General features: G+C 41.5%; 1 protein-coding gene across 2 annotated transcripts in view; it reads right to left on the bottom strand.

Moving 5' to 3' along the window:
- Window positions 1-13177, bottom strand: part of LOC120461697 (NLR family CARD domain-containing protein 3) — a 36668-nt gene extending 23491 nt beyond the window's left edge. The window contains exons 1-5 of one of the 2 annotated variants that reach the window (XM_089130816.1): window positions 13088-13177; window positions 7166-7361; window positions 5280-7071; window positions 3530-3700; window positions 2982-3155 (exon numbers count right to left, since the gene is read on the bottom strand). In XM_089130816.1, the coding sequence (XP_088986942.1) occupies window positions 2982-3155; window positions 3530-3700; window positions 5280-7071; window positions 7166-7199 (2171 nt within the window). In that variant the 5' untranslated portion in view covers window positions 7200-7361; window positions 13088-13177. Of the gene's footprint in view, window positions 1-2981; window positions 3156-3529; window positions 3701-5279; window positions 7112-7165; window positions 7362-13087 lie in introns of those variants that run through there. The other variant, XM_089130815.1, reaches the window with a different exon arrangement.
- Window positions 13178-23110: the final 9933 nt, after the last annotated feature.

Genomic DNA, 23110 nt, shown 5'->3' with positions numbered 1-23110 from the left:
TGAATATAAACCCAACAGATCACTCAGATCATTAGGATCACATCAGCTAGAAATACCAAGGGTTCACTCTAAGCATGGAGAGTCTGCTTTTAGCTATTATGCCAGCCGCAGCTGGAACCAGCTTCCAGAAGAGATCAGGTGTGCTCCTACAGTAGTCACATTCAAATCAAGACTCAAAACACATCTGTTTAGCTGTGCATTTACTGAATGAGCACTGTGCCACTGTTCGTCCGACTGTTACTGCACTTTATTTTATTCTAAATAGTTTTAATTTACTGTATTTTATTTTTATCATAATTTTTATTTTTCATCATTTCTTATTTTTTATTCTAAACTGTTTTAATTATTCTGATTTATTTTGATCATTTTAATTTCTTCTATGTAAAGCACCTTGAATTGCCATTGTGTATGAAATGTGCTATATAAATAAACTTGCCTTGCCTTGCCTTGTACAGCCGAGAACTTCTGGGCGAAGTTCTTGACTGCGTCGCCGAAGAGGCCGGTCTGGGAAACAGAGGAGTTGAGAAACACAGCCTCCGACACAGCCAGAGATGGCATTCCTGGACCACCAGCGTGGACATCGCATAACCCACCAACAGCGCGGTCACCTTCGTTGCACGAAGCGCGAGGTCTGTCGCGATACAAAGTTCCTGAAGAACTAGGGGATCGTCACCACCCTCGTACAGGTCAGACAGTTTGGCCTGATGAACCTGCAGCAACGCCATGGTGTGCACGGCAGAGGCAGCTTCCCCTCAGGGAAAAATCCGACGAGTACTTACATGCCCGGGAATGGAGACAGGGTTCTCCACGACAAGTGGAGTTAGGGCACAGTTGCATAGCAACAGCCCGTTCCAATGGCGGGATGCGCGTGTATCGCTTTGCCGCCCCGCCATCAAGGGTGCCCATAAACTCCCCATAAACTCGTCGTACACTTCCGGGAAGAAAGCGGCAAGGTTTTTTTTTTCCAAGTAAAAGACAAGAGGATAAAACACCACCCCCCGCAGAAGAAGATCAACGCCTGCTTCAACACGGCTGGTTTAGCTCCGCCCACCGATTCGCGCATTAGAGGCACAGCTAAATAACATAGATTCCTACCTTGTGATGAAAACTGGATCGAGCTACAGAGCGAGCAATACAAAATATTGCGCATTGCCTGGTTGTGGAAGAAGACAGTCACTGCATAAGCTTCCTCTGGATTCCAATAGGACTGCATGGATACACTTTATTTTTAATGACGTTCCACTCCAGCTGATGAGGGTAAAACATTGTCCGTCTGTTCGCTTCATTTCACTGAGGATTGTTTTGTAAACAAGACTGGATTTGCAGACCAATTAAGAATAACGGTGCTGTGCCGTCTATATTGGATCTTACAGGAATTGTGCAACACACAGACTCTGGGTCGAATAATTCCAGTTGCCATTTTACAACATTGGACGTTTTCAAAACAATTTCCCCCAAGTGCATCGATGGGTGAGTTGAAACTCATAATATGCAAAACTGTTATCCACTCACAGAAGTGGGCGTTTACTTCCAAGTCTTCAATGCAAGACGCCCATAAAAACCTTTCAGGTAGGCTCAAAACTTTGGTACAAAATAGCCTACTACTTATTCATTTTGATGTTTTTGAATGCAAAAACCAAGTGAACATCATAAGTTGACCTCAGACAACAATATAATACAATTTAAAAAGCCAGTTCATGACCCCTTTAACATGAAGCATTTGGCTTCGAAGCAAAAAGTTAGTGTGCAATCGCAACAGCTGATCGTTAAATACACACAGTGCACAGTTGATGCAAATGATTGCACGCCAATGTGCATTGGCTTGTTTTAGTTTCACTCAAAGTAGATTGGCCTCTCTAGCTAGATTCCTATTGGTCAGACCTACGTTGTAGTTAACTGCATGTTTGTGAACATCTGGGGACTCATAGACCTGATACAGAGAGATGCAGTGAATCTGGGCTTGATAGAAAACTATTGTGTTCAGGAAACTATTTCACTAAAAGGTTATCTAGAATTTTTTATGGGAAGTGTGCACAAAAACAAAATTGTGCATGTTAATTGTCAAGGTATACTGTAGAATAGCAGCACAAAAAAATCTGATATTTTACTCACATCTGACACAGGTCGGAATTTGTTTCACACGTGTAAACATAAAAAGCCACACGAGATCAGATTTTTTCGTATCCAACCTGAGTCACTTCCCTATGTGGATTTAAATCAGATACATATCCGATGTCTGGACATCCGACCTCGGTCTACACACGCATATCCGATTCTCCTTTGAATTCCAAGCCACCACTAGGCGAGGACGACATGTTTATTCACAAAGATAGCTTTTTAAAGTTTAATTATGAGTCGACGTGCCTGCATGCACTCGCTCACAGCTTTTTATAGTGGTGGGAATGATATTTATCTTTGTAAAGAAATAGCACAAACACAGAAATATTCAGGAGCTGATGTTTAGCCTCTGCCCGTGTCTTTTATAAATAAAAAGGCTTCACTACTGGAAGCTACATTATACATCTCAGCAATGAGGTGATAACTTCACTGTAATTAAACCAACAAGTTTCAGTATTAGGTTACTCTCTCTCTCTCTCTCTAGTTAATACATTTAAATTTATTAAGAAAAAAAATATTACAGGGCTTTATTTAACTCAAGAATTCTAGATCTGAGCAGTAGATAAACGAAAATTATTTCCCGACTATAAATCTACTATAAATCTAAATCTATACGGGCCAGAAAAATTGTATATGGTCAAAAGAACGAATCTGTGTATTAAGACTTGCGACCTGTAGCTCGTATCACAACTAAATGTCTTGACGTTTTTCATCATTATGACAGAATCTGCAGCATCTGAACTGATCTTGATCATTTCGGTGCAACAAATTGTCCAGTTTATTGTATTATTAAAATAAGGTATTTGTTATGAATATTTAGCCTGCATATAGCTAATTTTGTTAATTATTTGATCCCGTCTCACCTCAGCGTCTTCAGTTGACAGTCTGGATCCTGCAGTAAATCATTGAGCTGCTTCACTCCTGATTCTCCAGGATCATTTCCTATGAGATCCAGCTCTATCAGATGTGAAGGGTTTGATCTCAGAGCTGAAGCCAGAGCTTTATAACCTTCTTCTGTTACACTGCAGTTAGAGAGTCTAGAACAGAGAGGAAAACATTCAGCTGATTAATCAGTTAAACCTGAACAACATAAATCCATAAACTTGAATTTTATTTTGTTCTTTGTACAAATGTACAAAACTGACAACTGAATATGGAGGAAAACAAAAGACAAAAAAACTTTAATATGTTAGACATCAAACGAATAAAATAATTTTAAAACAAATTCTGAGTTTGTGGTTCATCATTATTTTGAATGAAAAACAACAACAATAGAACAAAGACTCAGTCACTAATATTAAACAAAGTGCAACTTTTAATCACAAAAGTTCTCTTGTGCATTTGCTTCCAGGATCATCTCATCAGTCATCGCACCTCACTCTAGTCATGTGACTCCTGTGGCTCAACTTACCTCAGTATCTCCAATTTACACTTTATATTCTTCAGTCCAGTGCAGAGCAGCTTCACTCCTGAATCCTGTAGATTATTATTGTTCATGTTCAGCTCTTTCAGATTGGTGTCTGATCCAAGAACTGCAGCCAGAGCTAAACAGCTTTTGTCTGATAAGTTACAATCATTTAACCTACAAGGGAAATTAATCACATCTCATAATTAGATGGGCCACATACATTTTTCTATATACAAATATTAAATGTGTGTTCCATTAAATAAACAGCATAGTAAAGAGGCTGAGTTAAACTAACATTACTCATTAAAAACTACTATTTCCTATTAGTGTATTTTTATAGATACAATAAAGCATGTTTGAAAATTTATTTTAAGATTTATAGCTTTTATAGCTATTGGATTTTTCTCTATGTTCTTGCCGCTGTTGCTTCTGGCTTGCTTAGTTGGGGACACTTAATTTTCAACAATATTATTGACTTGACTGCACAGACACTATAAGATGAGACATTTTACACTTTTGTGGCAAGTTAAAGGCATTTCACTATAATTCAAAAAATGCCTCCATTCACGTATACGCATCTATTTGATATGGAATCTTTAATGATTTAATTAAAGCCAAGATTACTTAAACCTAAGAACCTAAGAAATGTTATTTTTTTTTTAATATTTAAAGTTTAAGGTCCAGTGATATATCATTAATTTGAAAATAATAAAGAACCATCCATGACAATTGCTGAAAACAAATTTATCGTCATTTTACTTAAAGGGATACTCAATCGCTCTGGCACGCGAGACACTTTGATCACACTTAACTAGCCCAGTTCATTCAATATGGGCCAAGCAGAGAAGCAACCAAACACCTCCATGGTTTCCCTACTTAAATACAGTTACACGAGCAGTGTAACTCGACCTAGGACGGTGACACAAAATAAAACATTGCACTTTTCTAAGCGTGTAAAATAGAAAACTGTATTGTAATGCAGAATACCAAAGCAAGTGCTTGGGAGCACTTCGACCGGCCCTCGCCAGTATCATGCGCATACCAGAAAACAGTTTTCTTACATGCTTGAGCGAACATTAACACACACAATTATGCCAAACTGTCTGTTTTTTGAGTAAACTCATAACACAAGAGCAGTCTTAAAAGAAAAGTTAAATGAACGTAAAGAGTTGTGAAAGAATGAGGCGCATGTGAGATCCACGTCTCTGTCAGCAGCGGCTGATTTTAAAGGGACAGCAGCCAATAAAGCTTTCTGTCTGTAAAGTTAATCAAAGAACAAAGGGAAGAGAGAAAATTACTCCCTGCTCTTGACTAAAGAACTTTGTATCTTTAAAAATGATTAATCGATATTTAATCTAATTCAGTGCAGACTGTTTGATAAGTTTATAAAATTTCTGTATAGTGTTCTGTATATGTTAGACGGGAAGGGAGGTAACAGGTAAATATGACATTTATTATGGGTTCATGTGAGGATTGTTTGAAGTTCACTTAAATTAAAAAATTTTCTATTTTTAAGACTAATAAATGTAAAAAACAAACAAACATATATCTGTCAATTTCACATTATAATTAATGTTCAAAGTTTATATTTTGTCTAAAAGTTTGATAAACTGTCTCCATTAAAAATAGTATATTTTCAAAACTATTATTTTATATGTCAGGCTTTACAGGGGTGGTTCAATTTTTATGATTTTTTTTTTTTTCATTTTTTCAGATGAGAGTAAAACATGACAAAATACATTAAAAGACTTACAGAGCTCTTTTGGAGGCTTTAATGACTGCCAATAATCTAATGAGACACTCGTCTGATTTCTTGAATTTCTGAAGCTCAAACTCCTCCAGCTCTTCCTCTGATGTCAACAACACAATGGCTAAAGCAGACCACTGGGCAGGTGAAAGGTCAACAGATGAGAGACTTCCTTTGCTAAGGTGGGTCTGAATCTCGTTCACCAGAGTTTGGTCGTTCAGTTCATTCAGACAGTAGAACAGATTGATGGATCTCTCTGCAGGAAGATTAGTTTCTAATTTCTTTTTAATGTACTGAATTATCCTCTTGTTGCTCCGGTCAGAACCGTCTGGCTGTGTCAGACCTCGTAAGAGTCGTCGATTGGACTGGAGTGACAGACCGAGGAGGAAGCGAAGGAAAAGGTCCAGGTGTCCATTGTCACTCTCCAGCGCCTTGTCCACTGCAGTCTTGAGAAAATCAATCATGGATTCATTTCTGTTTTCCTGTTCTGTAGACTCATGATCAAACACACTTGTCTTGTTGATGTCTAGAAACAGATGTGCATAAAGGGCTGCAATAAACTCTTGAATGCTCAAGTGAACAAAGCAGTACATGGTACCAAGAACGATCCCTGTTTCCTCCTTAAAGATCTGGGTACACATGCCTGAGTACACTGATGCCTTATAGACGTCAAGACCACAGGCTTTCAGGTCTGTGTCATAGAAGATCAGGTTGTTTTCTTCCAGCTGTTGAAATGCCAGTTTCCCCAGAGAAAGGATGGCATCTTTATCCCAGGAAACATCTGGTGTGTATTCTCCATCATATTTACGGTGGCTCTGCTGGATCTGAAAGCGGAGAAAGTGTGTGTACATTTGTGTCAGAGTCTTGGGAGTGTCTTCAGTGTTTGATTCCTGCAGTGTTTTAGAGATCTCATCAGCCTGAGTGTTTCTCACATCATTATTTCTCTTCTCCTCCAGAATGTTCTGGAGAACAGTGGCTGAAATCCAGCAGAAGACTGGGATGTGGCACATGATAAAGAGACTCTTTGATTGTTTAACATGATCTATGATTGTGTTGGCTTGAACATCATTCTTGAATCTTTTTTTGAAGTACTCTTGCTTTTGTGCGTCGCTGAATCCTCGTATCTCTGTCAGCCGGTCAATACAGTCAGGAGGAATCTTACTGGCAGCTGCTGGTCTGCTGGTGATCCAGACGAGAGCAGAAGGAAGCAGATTTCCCTTCATGAGGTTCGTCAGGAGAACATCCAGAGAGGCTGGTGACGATACATCACGCCACGTCTCATTACAATCAAACTTCAGAGGAAGGCGACATTCGTCCAGTCCATCAAGGATGAACAGCACTTTGAACTGATTCCTTCTTGTAAGGTTCAGTCCTTTTGTCTCTGGGAAAAACTGAGTTATAAGGTCCATCAAACTTAGTTTTTCTTTCTCCTTTAAGTTGATCTCTCTGAATGGAAGAGGAAATATGAAGCTGATATCTTGATTTTCTTTTCCTTCAGCCCAGTCCAGAACAAACTTTTGCACAGAGACTGATTTCCCGATGCCAGTGATTCCTTTTGTCAGTACAGTTCGGATCTCCTCGTCTTGTTCGGGCGCTTCAAACAAATGTGTGCATTCAACCTGTATCTCTTGTGCTTCATGACGTCTGGAAGCAACTTCAATGCCACCCTGAGTGATGTAGAGATCTGTGTAGATGTTATTCAGGAGTGTGGAGTCACCTTGCTTCACCATTCCTTCAAACACACATTGATACTTCTTCTTTAGGCCACATTTCAGCTGATGAATGAAGACCAGCTCACCTAAACACAGGAACAGAAAATAGATAGTTTTAGTCTTCATTTTCTCTCCTACATTTATAAGAGACAATCAGACAGATGATGACGAGTCTCTTGCCTTCTAGAGCATCAGCAGCTTCATCTTGCTTCATCTCTCTCAGGTAATGTAGTGTGAGATCAAGAGCTGCTGATTTGATACTGTATCTGTTCTCATTAAAGTCCTTTACAAAGTGTTGTGTGTTCTCATGTTGTAATATTTTCTTTAACTTCTCCAGCTCATTCTTCAGAAATGTGATTATTTTGCTCTCAAGATCCTACAAACAAAAGTAAAAAGTCAGAAAAACACAAAGTTCAAATTTTAAGAAAAACAAATATATGATCTGAAATAGCACATTCATTTTAAATTCATTCAGGTTCAATTACCAAAAACACAATCTTAATTTTATTTAAAGCAAATAATGAATCTAAAATATATGGGTTGTATTGCATATTTTGTTAAAAATAAGAAGATACATATCCAGAAAGACAAGGCCTTAAACTTTAACAAGGGTGCAACTCTTATCACTGCAACAAACGTAGTCACACACACAAGACACACACACACACTTACATTTTAGATGCAATATAGTTTCAGCAGAGAAAATAGTTAGACAAAGATCACAGCGAACCATCGCGCATCTCAAAGCAATGCGTTTTCTCATTACTGAATGATTCAGCATTTTGAACGAATGAATCCATGACTCGTTCATAAAGACAGTCACCTGGCGACACCTTATGGCGATTTAGGGTTATGTTTAAAAGTATCGTTCTTTACAACGGTAGCATGAAAATAGAGACTAGTAGGTTAAAATGATTAAATGTTAAAACGGCTTGCTAAACTCTATAGTTTCGACTAGTCACAACTATGTTACAGATATCTTAAATGATAATATAAACTAACCAAAATGTAATTACGACTAGTCAGAAAGACGTTGTTGATATCTACAATGTTAATTCCAGATAGTCAAACTTAGCTTTTAAATGTTAAAAGGGCTTGCCATACAGAGACGTAGGCTCAGAGAGAGGCTCACCATATATTCAAACCAAAAAAATCGGACTTTCTGTTGGTCGGAGCTAATAATTGTAAATAAGAAAGTTGTCTGGCTCGAGGAGAACAATACACATACCGATTTTTGTAACTGTAGATAAAATTAATCCCCCCACTCTTGACAAAAGGTGGCGCTACTGAGCCCTCACCACGCCCGTTTCTGAAACTTTGCATATGTCTACTGGGTAAGAAATGTAATGTGTCTGTCGAGTTTTATGCAATTTCAAGCATGCTAAGAGTCTCAAAAGCATCAAACAAGAATATTAAAGTCCCCGTGAAATCAAAATTGAACCTATTTACTTTGTTAGCGCATATTACTAGTCTTGTGGTGAACAATTATTCCGTGCAAGTAAATATATATTTAAAAATTTTTAAATCTTTCTATTTGCCAGAACAAGGTACCAGCTGAATTTAAACAAGCTAAAATTTTTCCCCTTTTTAAAAAAGGGAGTAGGCTTGATTGTAATAATTATAGGCCTGTGTCAATCCTGTCTTCTTTATCTAAAATTTTTAGAAAAATATGATTTGACCAAATTGAAGAATATATTTCCAATTTCAATATTTTATATGAATTTCAGTCTGGTTTTAGAAAGTTACATTCCACAGAGACAACTATTCTATATTTGACGGATTATATAACGAAAGGAATAGATAAAGGTAAATTAAGTGGGATGTTATTGCTCGATTTAAGAAAAGCCTTCGACACAGTCGACCATAATATTCTGTTGTTAAAATTAAATGCTGTGGGTTTTGATTCTAATTCATGTAAATGGATCAAATCCTATCTTACGAATAGGTGTCAAATGGTCAATATAAATGGAGTGTGCTCAGAATTTTTGCCGATCTCTTGTGGAGTACCACAAGGTAGTTTATTAGGGCCCTTACTTTTTTTAATTTATATAAATGATTTGAAGATGGCCTGTTCTAGTCATTTATCATTATATGCTGATGATGCCGTAATAATAGTTACTGATGAAAATAAAGAAACAATAGAAAACAAGTTAAAAAGAGAAATTGTAGAAGTGTCTAATTGGTGTTTTCAAAATAAGCTATTTTTACACTTAGGGAAAACTGAGGCTATTCTATTCTGTTCTGCTGCAAAATTGAGGAAATGTCCCAATTCAGAAATAACGGTGGGAGATAAGCATTTTTCTTTTAAACAAGAAGAGAAATTTTTGGGATGTATTCTTGATAACAAAATGACTGGGGATAGTATGGCAGCTGCTGCTTAATCGAAAATAAATAATCGAATAAAATTTTTAGCTTGACAGGCTGCTTATCTAGACAAACAAACAATGACAAAGTAAACTGGTGCATTAGTGCAACCATATTTCGACTATGCAGCAACTTTTTGGTAGCCTGGCTGCGCCCTCCTACGCACTTCCGCTCAATTTCATTTTACTTTAGTACTACGTCTGGGACCGCTCCATATCCTTAGGTTTCCAGAAATCAATTTTTTGTAGGACCAATCAGCGAATAGAGGGAGTGGCTGAGAACGATGACGTTGATGTAGTGCGTCAGTTTGAGTGCAGTAATGGCAGCGGAGAAAGACGTGAGAAAAGCTATTCGGTCCGTTGTTGGAAAAGAAACTGCCGAATATACAGAATTTAAAGCCGGATTGTTATCGTCTCACCTCTTGTTGCACAACGGAGGACCAAGTGAAGGAGGCAGAAAGGTTGGAAGTTTGTGCTGGGCAGCTCGTGCACGATGACCGTGACATTTTGGACTTTAGCCTGGTGTTCGCGGTGTTCGGAAGCCCCGAGTCCTGGCTGCTAAACTATTGTTGAAGATCCGCTCAGGAGTCATGTCAGTCGCTCAGATTCCCAACAGTAAATTTACTGATTCTTGTGATGAACATTTTGAGCCCCTTTGTGTACTCGTGCAGGAGGTTGGTGTGTCAGTTTTACATGTTGTAAATCATACAAATTGGTTGTGATTAAAAAAAAAAAATTGTCATAAATAAAAATGTGAAAACCCATACTTTGGAGACTATATTTGATTTTCAGTTTTAGATGTCAATGGTTAATTTGTTTTAATAAAAAAAAAACAACTAAATGCCATATAAAAATGTACAAACACATACTTTGAAGACCATAATTAAGGTAATTAAGAAACAAAAATACGTAATATGAAAAATTGTAGTTTATTACACATCTGCAGATAGAGACAGACTGATCATTCACTGTAGCAGCTACAGCATTTGCGGGCAGATCAGAAATGACCACAGCGGCGTATTTGTAATGATTAGACACAGCTTCGACCATTGACTGAATAATCACTGTCCTTCATGTCAAATATACATTTCGAATTAATAATTGTTCCTAGATTAACAAAACCTGCAGCTCTTGTTGACTGAAATCCTATTGTAAATTTAATCCTCTGATCATTCGGAGTTCGGACTTGTTGTTTCTTTTACTGTGACTGTCTATGGTTGTTTCCAGCCGTTTCGGCGCATGACACACGTCACTCACGACCACACATTAGCGATTGGCTATGGCAGATCGTGAGTGACTCTGGGCAGATCCAATAGATTTGAACTTTAATAGTGAACCCGCCTACAAGGAAGGAAACGTTTCTCAATTGAGGGAGGCCAGACTCTATGTACAAATGAAATGTACTAGTCTGGTTGAACCAGGCTAACTTTTTGGTATACTGGCTCTAAAAAACATGTCAAAAATAAATTACAGACTGCCCAGAACAGGTTGTGCAGAATTATTTTGGGGTTACATCCTTGTATGCATCTAAATAACCATTTTGAGGAATTGGGAATTTTAAAAGTGGATAAAAGAGTAATTTTTATTAAAATTAAGATGGTGCATAAAATAATTCAGAGGTCTGTTCCTAAATACTTGCATGACTACTATGTTTTTGTGAGAGATGTTCATTGTATTTCTACAAGGGCAAGGATAAATAATATATATATTTGTACCGTTTTAAAAGTGTATTTTCGTACTCGAGTGCAGTTGCTTGGAATGGATTGCCAGATCATTTAAAGCAATTACAAGAGGCACGGCCCTTTAGAAAAGAAGTAAAAAAGTGGCTTTCCAATTGAGATCCCATAGGAATTTGTAGGGTTTGAGTTGCTTGTTTTGATTTTATTCCCACTGAAACTGTTTGTTTCATTTTATGCATGTAGAGGACCACAATGGAAATAAGCCTGTGGCTTTATTGTGTATTTTATCCTCAACAATTGTATTTAAATGTATATGAATTGCCTCTGGCATGATTGTATGTTGTTTATAAACACTCCCCTCAAACCGTTTGCTATGAGCGAGAGATGGAGAGGAGGAGCACTAGAGTAAAACCCTGCCCTCTGTTCAATATTCCGTTTCACTTGGAAATACGTCACAGCACTGGAGAAAAATAGTTTGCAACTTCCGGTTCACTGGGACTTTAAAGTTTGATGCGTTGCCACGGCAACAGTATCTAAGGTATCAATAATCTTTTCACAGGTCTATATCTGCCGTGTGTTTACATTATACACATAAAGTGTGAAGCAAATCGGGTAAAAAAAAGAGGGTTATTTCAAAGCATTTTAAAAGTGACACACTTCCCGCTGCCAGTTGGTGATGCTATAACTTTAACTCACAATAGTCACATCCATGTGACCCGCCTCTTACAACGAACGCACTGCTGAAGTTTCACCAAGATCAGTTAATGTATAAAGAAGTTATAACACACTTCTTGTTTCACTTTTCGCGCCATAATTTCGTTTCCTCGCCATGGCCAAACCGTTTGAGATATCAAAAATACCCTCACAAACTTTCATCCTCAATGTCTTGACTTCATGCTGACCGAGTTTCGTGCCGTGTGTTTGAATTCGCCAGGAGGAGTATTTCAAATTCCATTGCATGTGTTATCCAAACAACCCTAAATAGCCGACTTCCTGTTGGGCTGGGGTAAAAAGTATGAGTGTGAAGTATATATGAACCGATGAGATCTATACGTGAACTGAGTTTCATATTAGTCAATGTCCATATTTGCCAGTTCCGCTGCAAATGCTGTCACAGTTGCAAAATATGACCAAACAGGTTTCAAAATATGACCAAAACAGAATATAAAGATATAAACGAACCACCTGAAGAGAATAATTTCAACTTTTCTGTACTTATAAACACTCCAAATATACAACAAAATGCATTTAAGGGCTAAAAAGTGGATTTTGCATGATATGTCCCCTTTAAAGGGGTCATGAACTGGCTTTTTAAATTTTATTATATTGTTGTCTGAGGTCAACTTATGACGTTCGCTTGGTTTTTACACTAAAAAACATCAAAATGAATAAGTAATAGGCTATTTTCTACCCTAGTTTTGAGCCTAGCTCAAAAACGCTTGGTTTTTATGGGCGTCTCGCACTGAAGACTTGGAAGTAAACGCCCACTGCTGTGAGTGGATAACAGTTTTGCATATTATAATGAGTTTCACTCTCGATCCGGCTTGTCATCACGAGGTAGGCTGGCCTATGTTATTTAGCTATGTGTGTAATGCGCGAATCGGTGGACGGGGCTAAACTGGCCGTGTTGAAGTAGGCGTTGATCTCCGGGGGTGGTGTTTTATCCTCTTTGTCGTCATAGTTCCCCACTTTGAAAAACGAGTCGTTTGCTGGGGCTGGTGTCAAAAAAAGCTTTTATTGGACTAACAAGGATGTTTTCAGTTCTGAAACTTACAGGATATTCTTATAACATGATGACCTCTTAGATGTCAAAAGCTTAAGGAAAATTTGATTTCTCAGTTCATCACCCATTTAAGGCAAATTGGACATCTACATTTGGTCAAAACTACACATTAAATAATTATAATACATCCAGTTAAAAGACTAACATGCTAACAAAGTTGTGCTAAAATGTGTTTAAAAGGAAAGAAAGAAGATAAAGAAAATGTAATTAAATTTCTTTTTTTAATAATATTTGTTTGTTATAAATATTAAATATTCATTAAAATGTGTTTTCCTACCTGGAAGATCCCAAGAAGATTGTCTTTGAAATTCTCGTGGTTCCTGTGAGTCTGAAGATCTGAGTCTAATGTCTCATATTGAAGCCTGTAATCATATTAGTAAAATAAAATACTAACCGATATTTTACAGAAAGAGAAATAAGCATTAGCTGTGAATACTCTAGCAAATATTTTATCTAAAAACATGTGACACATGTGACCCTGATCTTAAACTGATGACACAAAGAACAGAGAGAGAGAGAGAGAGAGAGAGAGAGAGAGAGAGAGAGAGAGAGAGAGAGAGAGAGAGAGAGAGAGAGAAAACACTTTAGTAAATGAGGATCAACTGTGTCTGAAACACATCTGTGTCTTTATCTAATCCTCCACAGAAACACACACACTCACACAATTTACAGTTTTATAGTTAACCATCATTTTATTTTACTGGCTTATGTTAATTTAACAATTTCTTTAAAATACATAAGTGAGATTAAACATGTAAAAATTACTTAACTCTAATTTAAGAGAACATTTCAAGTTTTTATTTATTGACAGAATGGAGAGCAGAAATGTCTGTGCGACACAGTTTTGTTAGCATACTTGAATTAAATTAAGTGTATAGTTGCTTTCTAATGTCTATAAATAATTTTATGATCTAAAAGGTCATTAATTTGGATTAATTCAGCATCTAAAAGGTTATTATTGACAAATTATTAACTGATATTTTCTATAGAGCAAACTAAACCCAACCCTAACTTTAACACATCTTAACTAAATATAAAAATATGCAGAATACACACTTTCTCCTTATAAAAAGCTCATAATGCAAAATAACAAGCCCATTTGTGGATATTAAGAATATTCTTCAAGCACACACTTAACATTTGAAGTTTAAAAAGTTGTAATTTCTGTATAAACAACTTGTGAAACTGAAAATATTACCGGTAAATACAATTATAAAATAGTTTTATTTATCATATATTTATGTTGTATTAATTTTTTTTGCCGGTACGGTGAATTGTTAAAATTAGAACAAAAATCCTAATAATAAAACTAAATCATAATCATTATAGATGTTAATATTGGGAACCCACAAGAATTAATAAAACAAAAACGTAAAAATATTTTGACGACTCAAATAGAAAATATCTTATGACCTACTAGCCACTTCCTGCATTAAGAGCAAATGCTGCAACGGAGCAAAGTCCAGAGTTAGTTAATAACTAGAGAGTAGTTCCTACGCCTCTAGTGTGGACTTTTTGTTCAATTTAAGAAAGAACTTGTTTGTTACGGTTCATGAATTCACTGACTCTTTTTCGCCCTGTGCTGTTGTGTGTGATTAAAATACTGTCTGAACAGGGTATTCACGTGAAACAACACTATGCTAATTAAATAGGTAATATAATCTAAACATAATACGATACACAAACGTTGTCTGGATTGGCTCCAGAAGATCACTTCTGAAGATGACGCAGTAGTTATAGGCTAATAACATGAACCATGAAGAGATGTTAGGATCATATAAGCATAAGATATAACAAACACACTTACTTCTCTTTTATACACACATAGGAAACTCTATAGCGAGCAGTTGACTGTTAATTATTAACTTTTTAAATGTATTATTTGAAAAATCTAGTGTTTGACCATGTCTAAATATTTATTCAAATGCAAAATCTAAAAATAAGTAAGCAGTTATGACCTGTAATAGTCTTTTGAGTAACTAGAGACTAGTAGAGACATGTTTGTTTATTTATTAAAAAGCCATAGCCTACAGACACCTAGTGTGTAAACCATGGCATTACAAGTCTAAATTATTATTTTTCTGGCCACAAAATTACTCAAATTTGTCTCATTTAAAACCCTTTTCTCCATTTTAACCTTGAATACTTCACTAATAGTAATATAAATAATGAAAAAAAAATGATTTTAAGTTGTTTCTCAGCTGTTTATTTTGTCATCACAAGTCATCGCATCAAAGTTTGTCTTTGCCACACAAAAACAACAGACTAACACGTAACTAAGTGGACATTTTTGTTTTCAATAACCCTTTTCAATATTTTTTTTTTTTGTTTTTACTTCAAAAGGTTGTAGTTTCTGGCAGATTCTTCTTCTGTTAGGAGTAGCAGAAGAACAGCCTTCTGTAACTTCACATTTAAATCTCGCTTAATATACAATATGAAGTTCCTAATAATAACAAATGACTGTAATGAAGAATGTAATTGTCACAGACTAGAAGGACACAGATGGATGAGGGTAACCAGGTTTATTGACACAGATGATATGGTAGACAGCAGGTGAGTAGATAATGAATAAAGTTCAGTAATCGATCGGGAAACAGTCTGATGAAGTATATCTTATCTTGAGCAGGGTTGGAAGATGGAGAGCTGAGGCAGCGGACGGATGAGCAGCGGGAGACCGGGGACCAGGAGCGGAGAAGGAGCAGACAGGACGACAGTAAGCAGGTAAGTTGATCTCAAAACCAGGGTTTAGAGTAGCGGGAGTCTGTAGCCGGTGTGTCGACGAGACCAGACGGTGAGTGACTGTGAGGAGTGAGTTTATAAAGGGAGGATGATTGGGACGGTGATTGATGTGGGCAGGTGACGGTGATTAGAAGGCTGGGGAGCTGGAACGAGTGGGCGGAGTGAAGGTGTCTGGTGCTGACGCAGATGGATCCGTGACAGTACCCCCCCCCCACGGCCAGCTCCAGCTGGCAGACGGGACCGACGACGGGGACGACCACGGCCCCGGGGCGCTGGACGATCTGGGTGGGTGGTGTGAAAGTCCTGGAGTAAGGAGGGGTCCAGAATGTCCTCCCGGTTGACCCAACATCTCTCCTCAGCACCGAATCCCTCCCAGTCCACGAGATACTCCAAGCGGCCGCCCCGTCGTCGGGAGTCGAGGATCTCATGGACTCGATAGATGTTATCGTCTTCAGGATCTGCAGGAGGAGGGGGCACCTCCGCAGCACCAGACTCTGGGGAAGAAGGAGAGAGAGGGTTAGTGTAGGGCTTCAGCAAGGAGACGTGGAAGGTGGGTGCGATGCGGTAGTGAGCGGGAAGGACCAGCCGGTAGGTGACGGGGTTGATCTGCCTCTGTATCGCGAAAGGTCCGATGTATCTGGGACTCAGCTTCCGACAGGGCTGTCGGAGACGGATGTCCCGGGTGGAGAGCCAGACCAGTTGTCCGGGAAGGTAGTGAGGGGTGTCGGAACGGCGTAGGTTGGCCTGGTTCTGGTGTCTCCGAACAGCCCGCTGGAGGTGAGTATGAGCTGAGTCCCAGACTCTCTCGCTCGTCTGGAACCAATGGTGGACTGCTGGGACGTCTGATGGTTCTCCTGACCAGGGGAAGAGTGGAGGTTGGTAGCCGAGTATGCACTGGAATGGGGTGAGTCCGGTGGTGGTTTGTCGGAGAGAGTTCTGTGCATACTCGGCCCAGGGCAGGTAACGACTCCAACAGTCCTGATGATCGTGGCAGTATGACCGCAGGTATCTCCCTATCTCCTGGATCTTCCGCTCAGTCTGGCCGTTTGACTGGGGATGATAACCCGAAGTGAGGCTGACGGTCACTCCCAGAAGGTTGAAGAAAGCCCTCCAGACACGGGAGATGAATTGGGGTCCTCGATCGGAGACAACGTCCTCTGGGATACCGAAGTTCCGGAAAATGTGCTGGAACAGCGCCTCCGCTGTTTCAAAGGCTGTAGGAAGGCCAGGAAGGGGGATCAGCTTGCACGCTTTAGAGAAGCGGTCTACTACTACTAGGATGCAGGTGTGATTGTCAGACACGGGCAGGTCAGTGACGAAATCCACTCCGAGGTGGGACCAGGGTCGAGTGGGTATGGGAAGAGGGACCAGTTTGCCTTCTGGGAGATGACGGGGAACTTTGGCCATGGCACAGACTGAGCATCCTTTGACGAACCGGGAGACATCCTGGGCCATACCCGGCCACCAGTAGCGCTGTTGGACGAGCGAGAGAGTGGACTGGCTGCCTGGGTGTCCAGAGCCCGGCGAGGAGTGAACTGAGTCCATGAGGGACAGGCGTAAGCGAGTTGGGACATAGACCCGTCCCTCTGGACCTCCCGGCGGAGCAGGTTCAAGCTGTGTGGCCTCGGCGATGTGCTCATCCATGCTCCACTGAATGGGGCTGATCACCACGGCTGGAGGGAGAATGGTTTCGGACTCCACAGGAGGGACCTCGGGTTGGAACTGACGTGAGAGGGAGTCTGCTTTCACATTCTTATCTCCGGGGCGATAGGTGACTGAGAAATTGAAGCGTGTGAAGAACAGGGCCCAACGGGCTTGACGGGGATTGAGTCTCTTGGCCTCTCGGAGGTATTCAAGGTTACGATGGTCCGTGATCACAGTAAAAGGGTGTTGGGCTCCCTCCAGCCAGTGCCGCCATTCCTCCAGCGCGAGTTTGATGGCCAGTAACTCCCGGTTGCCGATGTCATAATTTTGCTCCGCCGGGGACAGTTTCTTGGAGTAGAAGGCGCATGGGTGGAGTTGAGGTGGGTTCCCCTGCCGCTGAGAGAGGACCGCTCCTACCCCCGAGATGGATGCATCCACTTCGACGAGGAACGGTAAGGCTGGGTCCGGAAGAGCCAGGGTAGGAGCGGAGCTGAAGGCGGACTTCAGGTCTTGAAAAGCGCGGGTGGCTTGGTCGTTCCAGGATAGAGACTTGGCCCCACTCTTGAGAAGGTCGGTGAGGGAAGAGCTGAGGGGACTGAAGTTCTGGATGAACCGGCGGTAGAAATTGGCAAACCCCAGGAAGCGCTGAAGCTCCTTACGGGTGGTGGGTTGGGGCCAGTGGAGTACCGCTTCCACCTTCCTCTGGTCCATGGTGATACCGTGGGGAGTGATGATGTAACCGAGGAATTGGATGGTGCTTTGGTGGAATTCACATTTCTCCAGTTTGAGATAGAGGTGATAGTCTCGGAGCCGGGTGAGTACCGTTTGAACGTGATGGATATGAGAGGTCAGGTCGGGGGAGTAGATGAGGATATCGTCGATGTAAATGATGACAAACTGGTTGAGGAGATCGCGGAATATCTCATTCATGAAACCTTGGAAGATGGCGGGTGAGTTGGACAATCCGAAGGGCATCACGAGATATTCGTAGTGCCCCGCGGGGGTGATGAAGGCGGTCTTCCACTCATCTCCTTCCCGGATGCGGATGAGGTTGTAGGCACTACGAAGATCTAGCTTGGTGTAAATGGATGCCCCTCGGAGTTGTTCCAGGGCGGCTGGGACCAGAGGAAGAGGATAGCGGAACTTGACAGTAGCTTGATTGAGGGTACGGTAGTCGATGCAGGGGCGCAAGCCTCCATCCTTTTTCCCCACGAAGAAGAAGCTCGAAGCGGCAGGGGACACAGATGGTCGGATGAATCCGTGGTCGAGAGCCTCCTGGATATACTCCCCCATGGCCTTCTGTTCCGGGATGGACAGAGGGTAGATCTTACCCCGCGGTAGGACCGCCCCGGGCAGCAGATCGATCGCGCAGTCCCATGGCCGATGTGGAGGTAGGGTGGTCGCTTGGTGTTCATCGAAGACATCCTGGAACGCCCGGTAGGGAGAAGGAATCTCGGGAGGATGTCCAGCAGGAGGCCTATCCACGGAGGTGGTGGAGAGGGGAACGATCGGAGTGGTGGTATGAGCGGAGGTCCTCGTCACAGATGGCAAGCAGTGATGGAAGCAGTCCTCCCCCCACCGTAGGATCTCGCCGGTGGACCACTGGACATGCGGGGAGTGGGTCTCCAACCAGGGGCGCCCCAGGATGATCTCGGCCGTGGAGCCCTCCAGCACCAGGAAAGAGATCTCCTCCTTATGAAGCCAGCCGATCTCCAGCCCCAGGTCGGGACTACGATGTCCGACCCGGCCGCGCCCCAGAGGTTGACCGAGGATGGTTTGTACTTGCAGTTTGTGGGGAATGGATCGTTGCCTGGTTTGTAGCCGGTTTAAGGTGGACAGAGAGATGAAATTGGCCGCTGATCCGGAGTCGATCAGCGCCTGAACTGAAAGGGAACGGTTCAGATACGTGAGAGTGGCAGCAGTACATTTCAAGGGGGAAATGGGTAGTGGTAGGTGGACTGTACTCACAGCGGGTCGGGGCGGACGAATGGGGCAGGTGGCGAGCAGGTGACCGGAGGCTCCACAGTATAGGCACAGACCGTTGGTGATGCGCCGATTTCTCTCGGACACTGGCAGTCGCGAGGTACCAATGTCCATCGGCTCTGGTGCTGGAGGACTGTGATGACGGGACGCTGGACGAGGAGGTGGGAGTGCAGGGCTGTCGAGCTGGCAGGCAGTGCGGCGCTGATCGATGCGAATGGATCGCTGGATGATGCTTTCTATTCCCACGGTGTCATCATAGATCGCGAGCTGAAGACGGATGTCTGAATTCAAGCCATGACGGTATGCGGTGATGAGCGCGCTCTCGTTCCACCCGAGAGTGGCGGCGAGGGTGCGGAACTGCAGGGCGTAGGAGGCAACTGACGATCTCCCTTGCCGCAACCGGTACAGCTGGTCTTGCACCGAGATGGAATGTGCAGACTGCGAGAATACCTCGATGAAATGACCGGAGAAAGCAGCAAACGTCCGAGTAACTGGACCTCGATCTTTCCACAGGGCATGAGCCCAATTGAGCGCTCGACCTCGCAGGAGTGAGATGAAGAAGGCGACCTTAGATCGTTCGGTGGGGAAGGCGGATGGATTCGTCTCCATGTAGAGCTCGCACTGCAGGAGGAAGCCGCTGCACTCCTCCTCCTCGCCAGAGAAGGGCGCTGGTTGGGCCATGGGACTGGCAGAGGCAGATGGGGAAGAAGTGGTGACGGTGGCCGTGGAGAGTGCTGACGCGCTGGTCCGGGGAATGGTAGGAGAGGGTGGGGTCGGTGTAGCGCTGGTGCTCGGGGTAGGCTGCAGCATGTTGTTGGTCTGGTCTACTGTCACAGACTAGAAGGACACAGATGGATGAGGGTAACCAGGTTTATTGACACAGATGATATGGTAGACAGCAGGTGAGTAGATAATGAATAAAGTTCAGTAATCGATCGGGAAACAGTCTGATGAAGTATATCTTATCTTGAGCAGGGTTGGAAGATGGAGAGCTGAGGCAGCGGACGGATGAGCAGCGGGAGACCGGGGACCAGGAGCGGAGAAGGAGCAGACAGGACGACAGTAAGCAGGTAAGTTGATCTCAAAACCAGGGTTTAGAGTAGCGGGAGTCTGTAGCCGGTGTGTCGACGAGACCAGACGGTGAGTGACTGTGAGGAGTGAGTTTATAAAGGGAGGATGATTGGGACGGTGATTGATGTGGGCAGGTGACGGTGATTAGAAGGCTGGGGAGCTGGAACGAGTGGGCGGAGTGAAGGTGTCTGGTGCTGACGCAGATGGATCCGTGACAGTAATAAACTTACTTGCAGTCTTAATGTCCACTAAGAAGAGAATTTATCAGTATTTTAAACTCAGTAACGCTTGTTGTCAGTCCGCGCGCGTCATTCTCAGAATCTCTTGCTGGTCTCGATGGATTGTGGATTAAACACATAAATATCCGCGAGTGTTATTAGATTTGGTAGGCATTGTGCTAAATGACATATTTTTTTTTCAATCGTAGATGAAATCAAATATAGTGAGCGACAGGTTTAGGTGTGGACAGGTGTTCCTTCAGTTTTGCTCTTCTTCGTGTGTTTTCCAGGAGGGTTTGGAACAGCTGTGGAACAGTGTCACAGAGACACCCACTGCACTGGAGCGGGATATTACCACATATCTAAATCCTGTTTAAAACCTCTTAAATAGACATTTCAACAGTGCATCTGCTATATTCCCTGTTTCTGGACTATTATCTAAGATGCTGGATTTGTAAATGACTGACATCCTGAGGTTTGTATTTATTATACATTCAATGTGTGTGTGTGTGAGCAGTGGCAGGAGAGCTGAGGCTGAGAGACAGAGCCAAAGTGCAAAACCCAAGAAGTGAAACAGTCAACTTCACTGTCACACACACTAGTGTCACCAAACTCAGTTCACTTATACCACTTATTCTGGGTTCTTTATTTCTTTATTATTTTATCTTTTTATTTGTTTAGTTCAATGACAGACAAGTGCGATGCAAAAAGTACAAGACAAACAAGGCATAAAACGTAGTTAAATGTACTTTACAAAGGCATATGTTTCATCTGTATCCATGATGATCCCAGGATAGGGAGACTGTCATATATTTTTAATCACTTCCCAATGAGATCTCCACTTTCCCAAGCAATTGCTTCTGTTGGCAGCTTTTGGGCTGTCTTGTTGAAAGTGAAATGCTGTGTTGTGAAGCACTGGTATCTACGCTGCATTTGCATGGAGCACATGCAACTACTTCCTGGTAAATGATTTCTCCTGGAGTGAAGGAAGAAATTCCCTTTCAGTTTGTATTGAGTACAAGGTCCATCTCTCAGAAAGTGCAGATACATCTGGGTATGTGGCTTGTAGATAATTCAGCACCGGGTTCATGTCTGTTGTGTTTTGAGGGTGACACTGTGCTGAAATAAGATCCCCACCTATGTAGAAAACACCAGAGTGGACAGCTTGGATCTGTCACAGGTTATCATTTTTGTCAAACTCTCGAGATCTGAAGAATCTATGAGCCTCAAATTATGCAACTTCTCAATGACAAATCTGAGATTTACATGGATCTTGTGGGATGTACAATCCAAAATGGGCGAAGCTCACAGAAAAGTGAGCATGATATGTTTTTTGTGTTTTCAGTAAGAAGATTTTTCCATTGTGTAAGACAGAAACCTTTTCTGCTTCTTCACCTTGTTCTTGGCAATGGTTTGTTTTCGTCCAGTCGTTATCCGTGTGAAGAAGGTTTTTGTCTTCTTTAAAAGCAGTGAGCATGTTTGTGGGATTTCTGTTGGAGGTGTTCACTCTGAACACTGCGACGCTTCTTTGAAAATCCAAGGCACTTTCGGCAAAACCTATCCCTGTACTTGACAATCCTCCTTTGCGTTCTCTTTCCTCTTCTTGTTCTGCTTCCTCCACTTTTTACACAGCTGACGCTTCCCTCTGTTTTTTCCTCGCTCTCCATCTCTGATGCTCACTCAGATATTTTTGCTTCCTCTCAGTATCAGCATCCCGACGTGCACGGCATCGCCGTTGTCTCTCAGCCGCTCTTTATGGAGCCATGATGGACACAGATCTACAGTATCTGCAAATGTTATTAAATGTAACCTTCTTCATTAAACACCAATAGTGCGTGAGTGAGTGAGATGGCAGCATTAGAAGGATCCTTTGAATGGGGACAGCCTTCGTCGCACCGCTGTGAGCCAAACCTAATTTATTGTTTTCTATACCCGTTTATGACTGTTTCCTCTTTATTTTGTGTGCAGCTGTGGTGATTTTGAGTGATGATTCCTCGTTTGTCCTTTATCTGTCCATGTTTGGGCCTAAGTTATGATTCAAGTCTAAGTTCTAGTGCTAAAATTATTTTAATCATCATAATATAATAATTACTTCTACAATATACTAATGGTTTGTTTTAGACTATAAGTATTTTTTTAATGTCACATTTGTTTTGCTGTGATGGCACACCACTACTAAAATTAATACTGAGGAAACACTCCTACCAGAAACTTTTGTATTAAAAAATAAATAAAACGTGAACCCGTCTGTTCTTTTGTTATCAGGTGTAGTAAACTGGAACACATTTTCAGAGGCGCGTAGAAGGACCTCCAGAACTCAGTATCTAATGTCTTGTTGCATACAATGCAATTCTCTCTACAAAGACTGTGAAGTCTACAGGGGACGTGGACAGAGGAGGAACTATAGGATTAGATGCTGTTTTTACAGTAGCAGTAGCCCAGAACAGACAGTATTAATGCCAGAACATATTAGATTGGGTTTGCACAAACCGAATTGTGTTGCCTTTCAGTTAAAATATTTTGTTATGGATGTGCTTGTTCATTTGTCTCAAAACTATTATAAGATGTTTTGTCAGCACCAGTGCATTTAGTACTGTTGATAATTAACAGTCAAAAAATTGAATCATCAGCAAATCAGGCATAGC

This window comes from Pimephales promelas, chromosome 5 (assembly GCF_988280905.1).
Source record: "Pimephales promelas chromosome 5, fPimPro1.hap1.1, whole genome shotgun sequence".
In the NCBI taxonomy this organism is placed as follows: domain Eukaryota; kingdom Metazoa; phylum Chordata; class Actinopteri; order Cypriniformes; family Leuciscidae; genus Pimephales; species Pimephales promelas.
The sequence above is the reverse complement of the archived record's forward strand: the minus strand, read 5'-3'. Positions and strand labels throughout refer to the sequence as shown.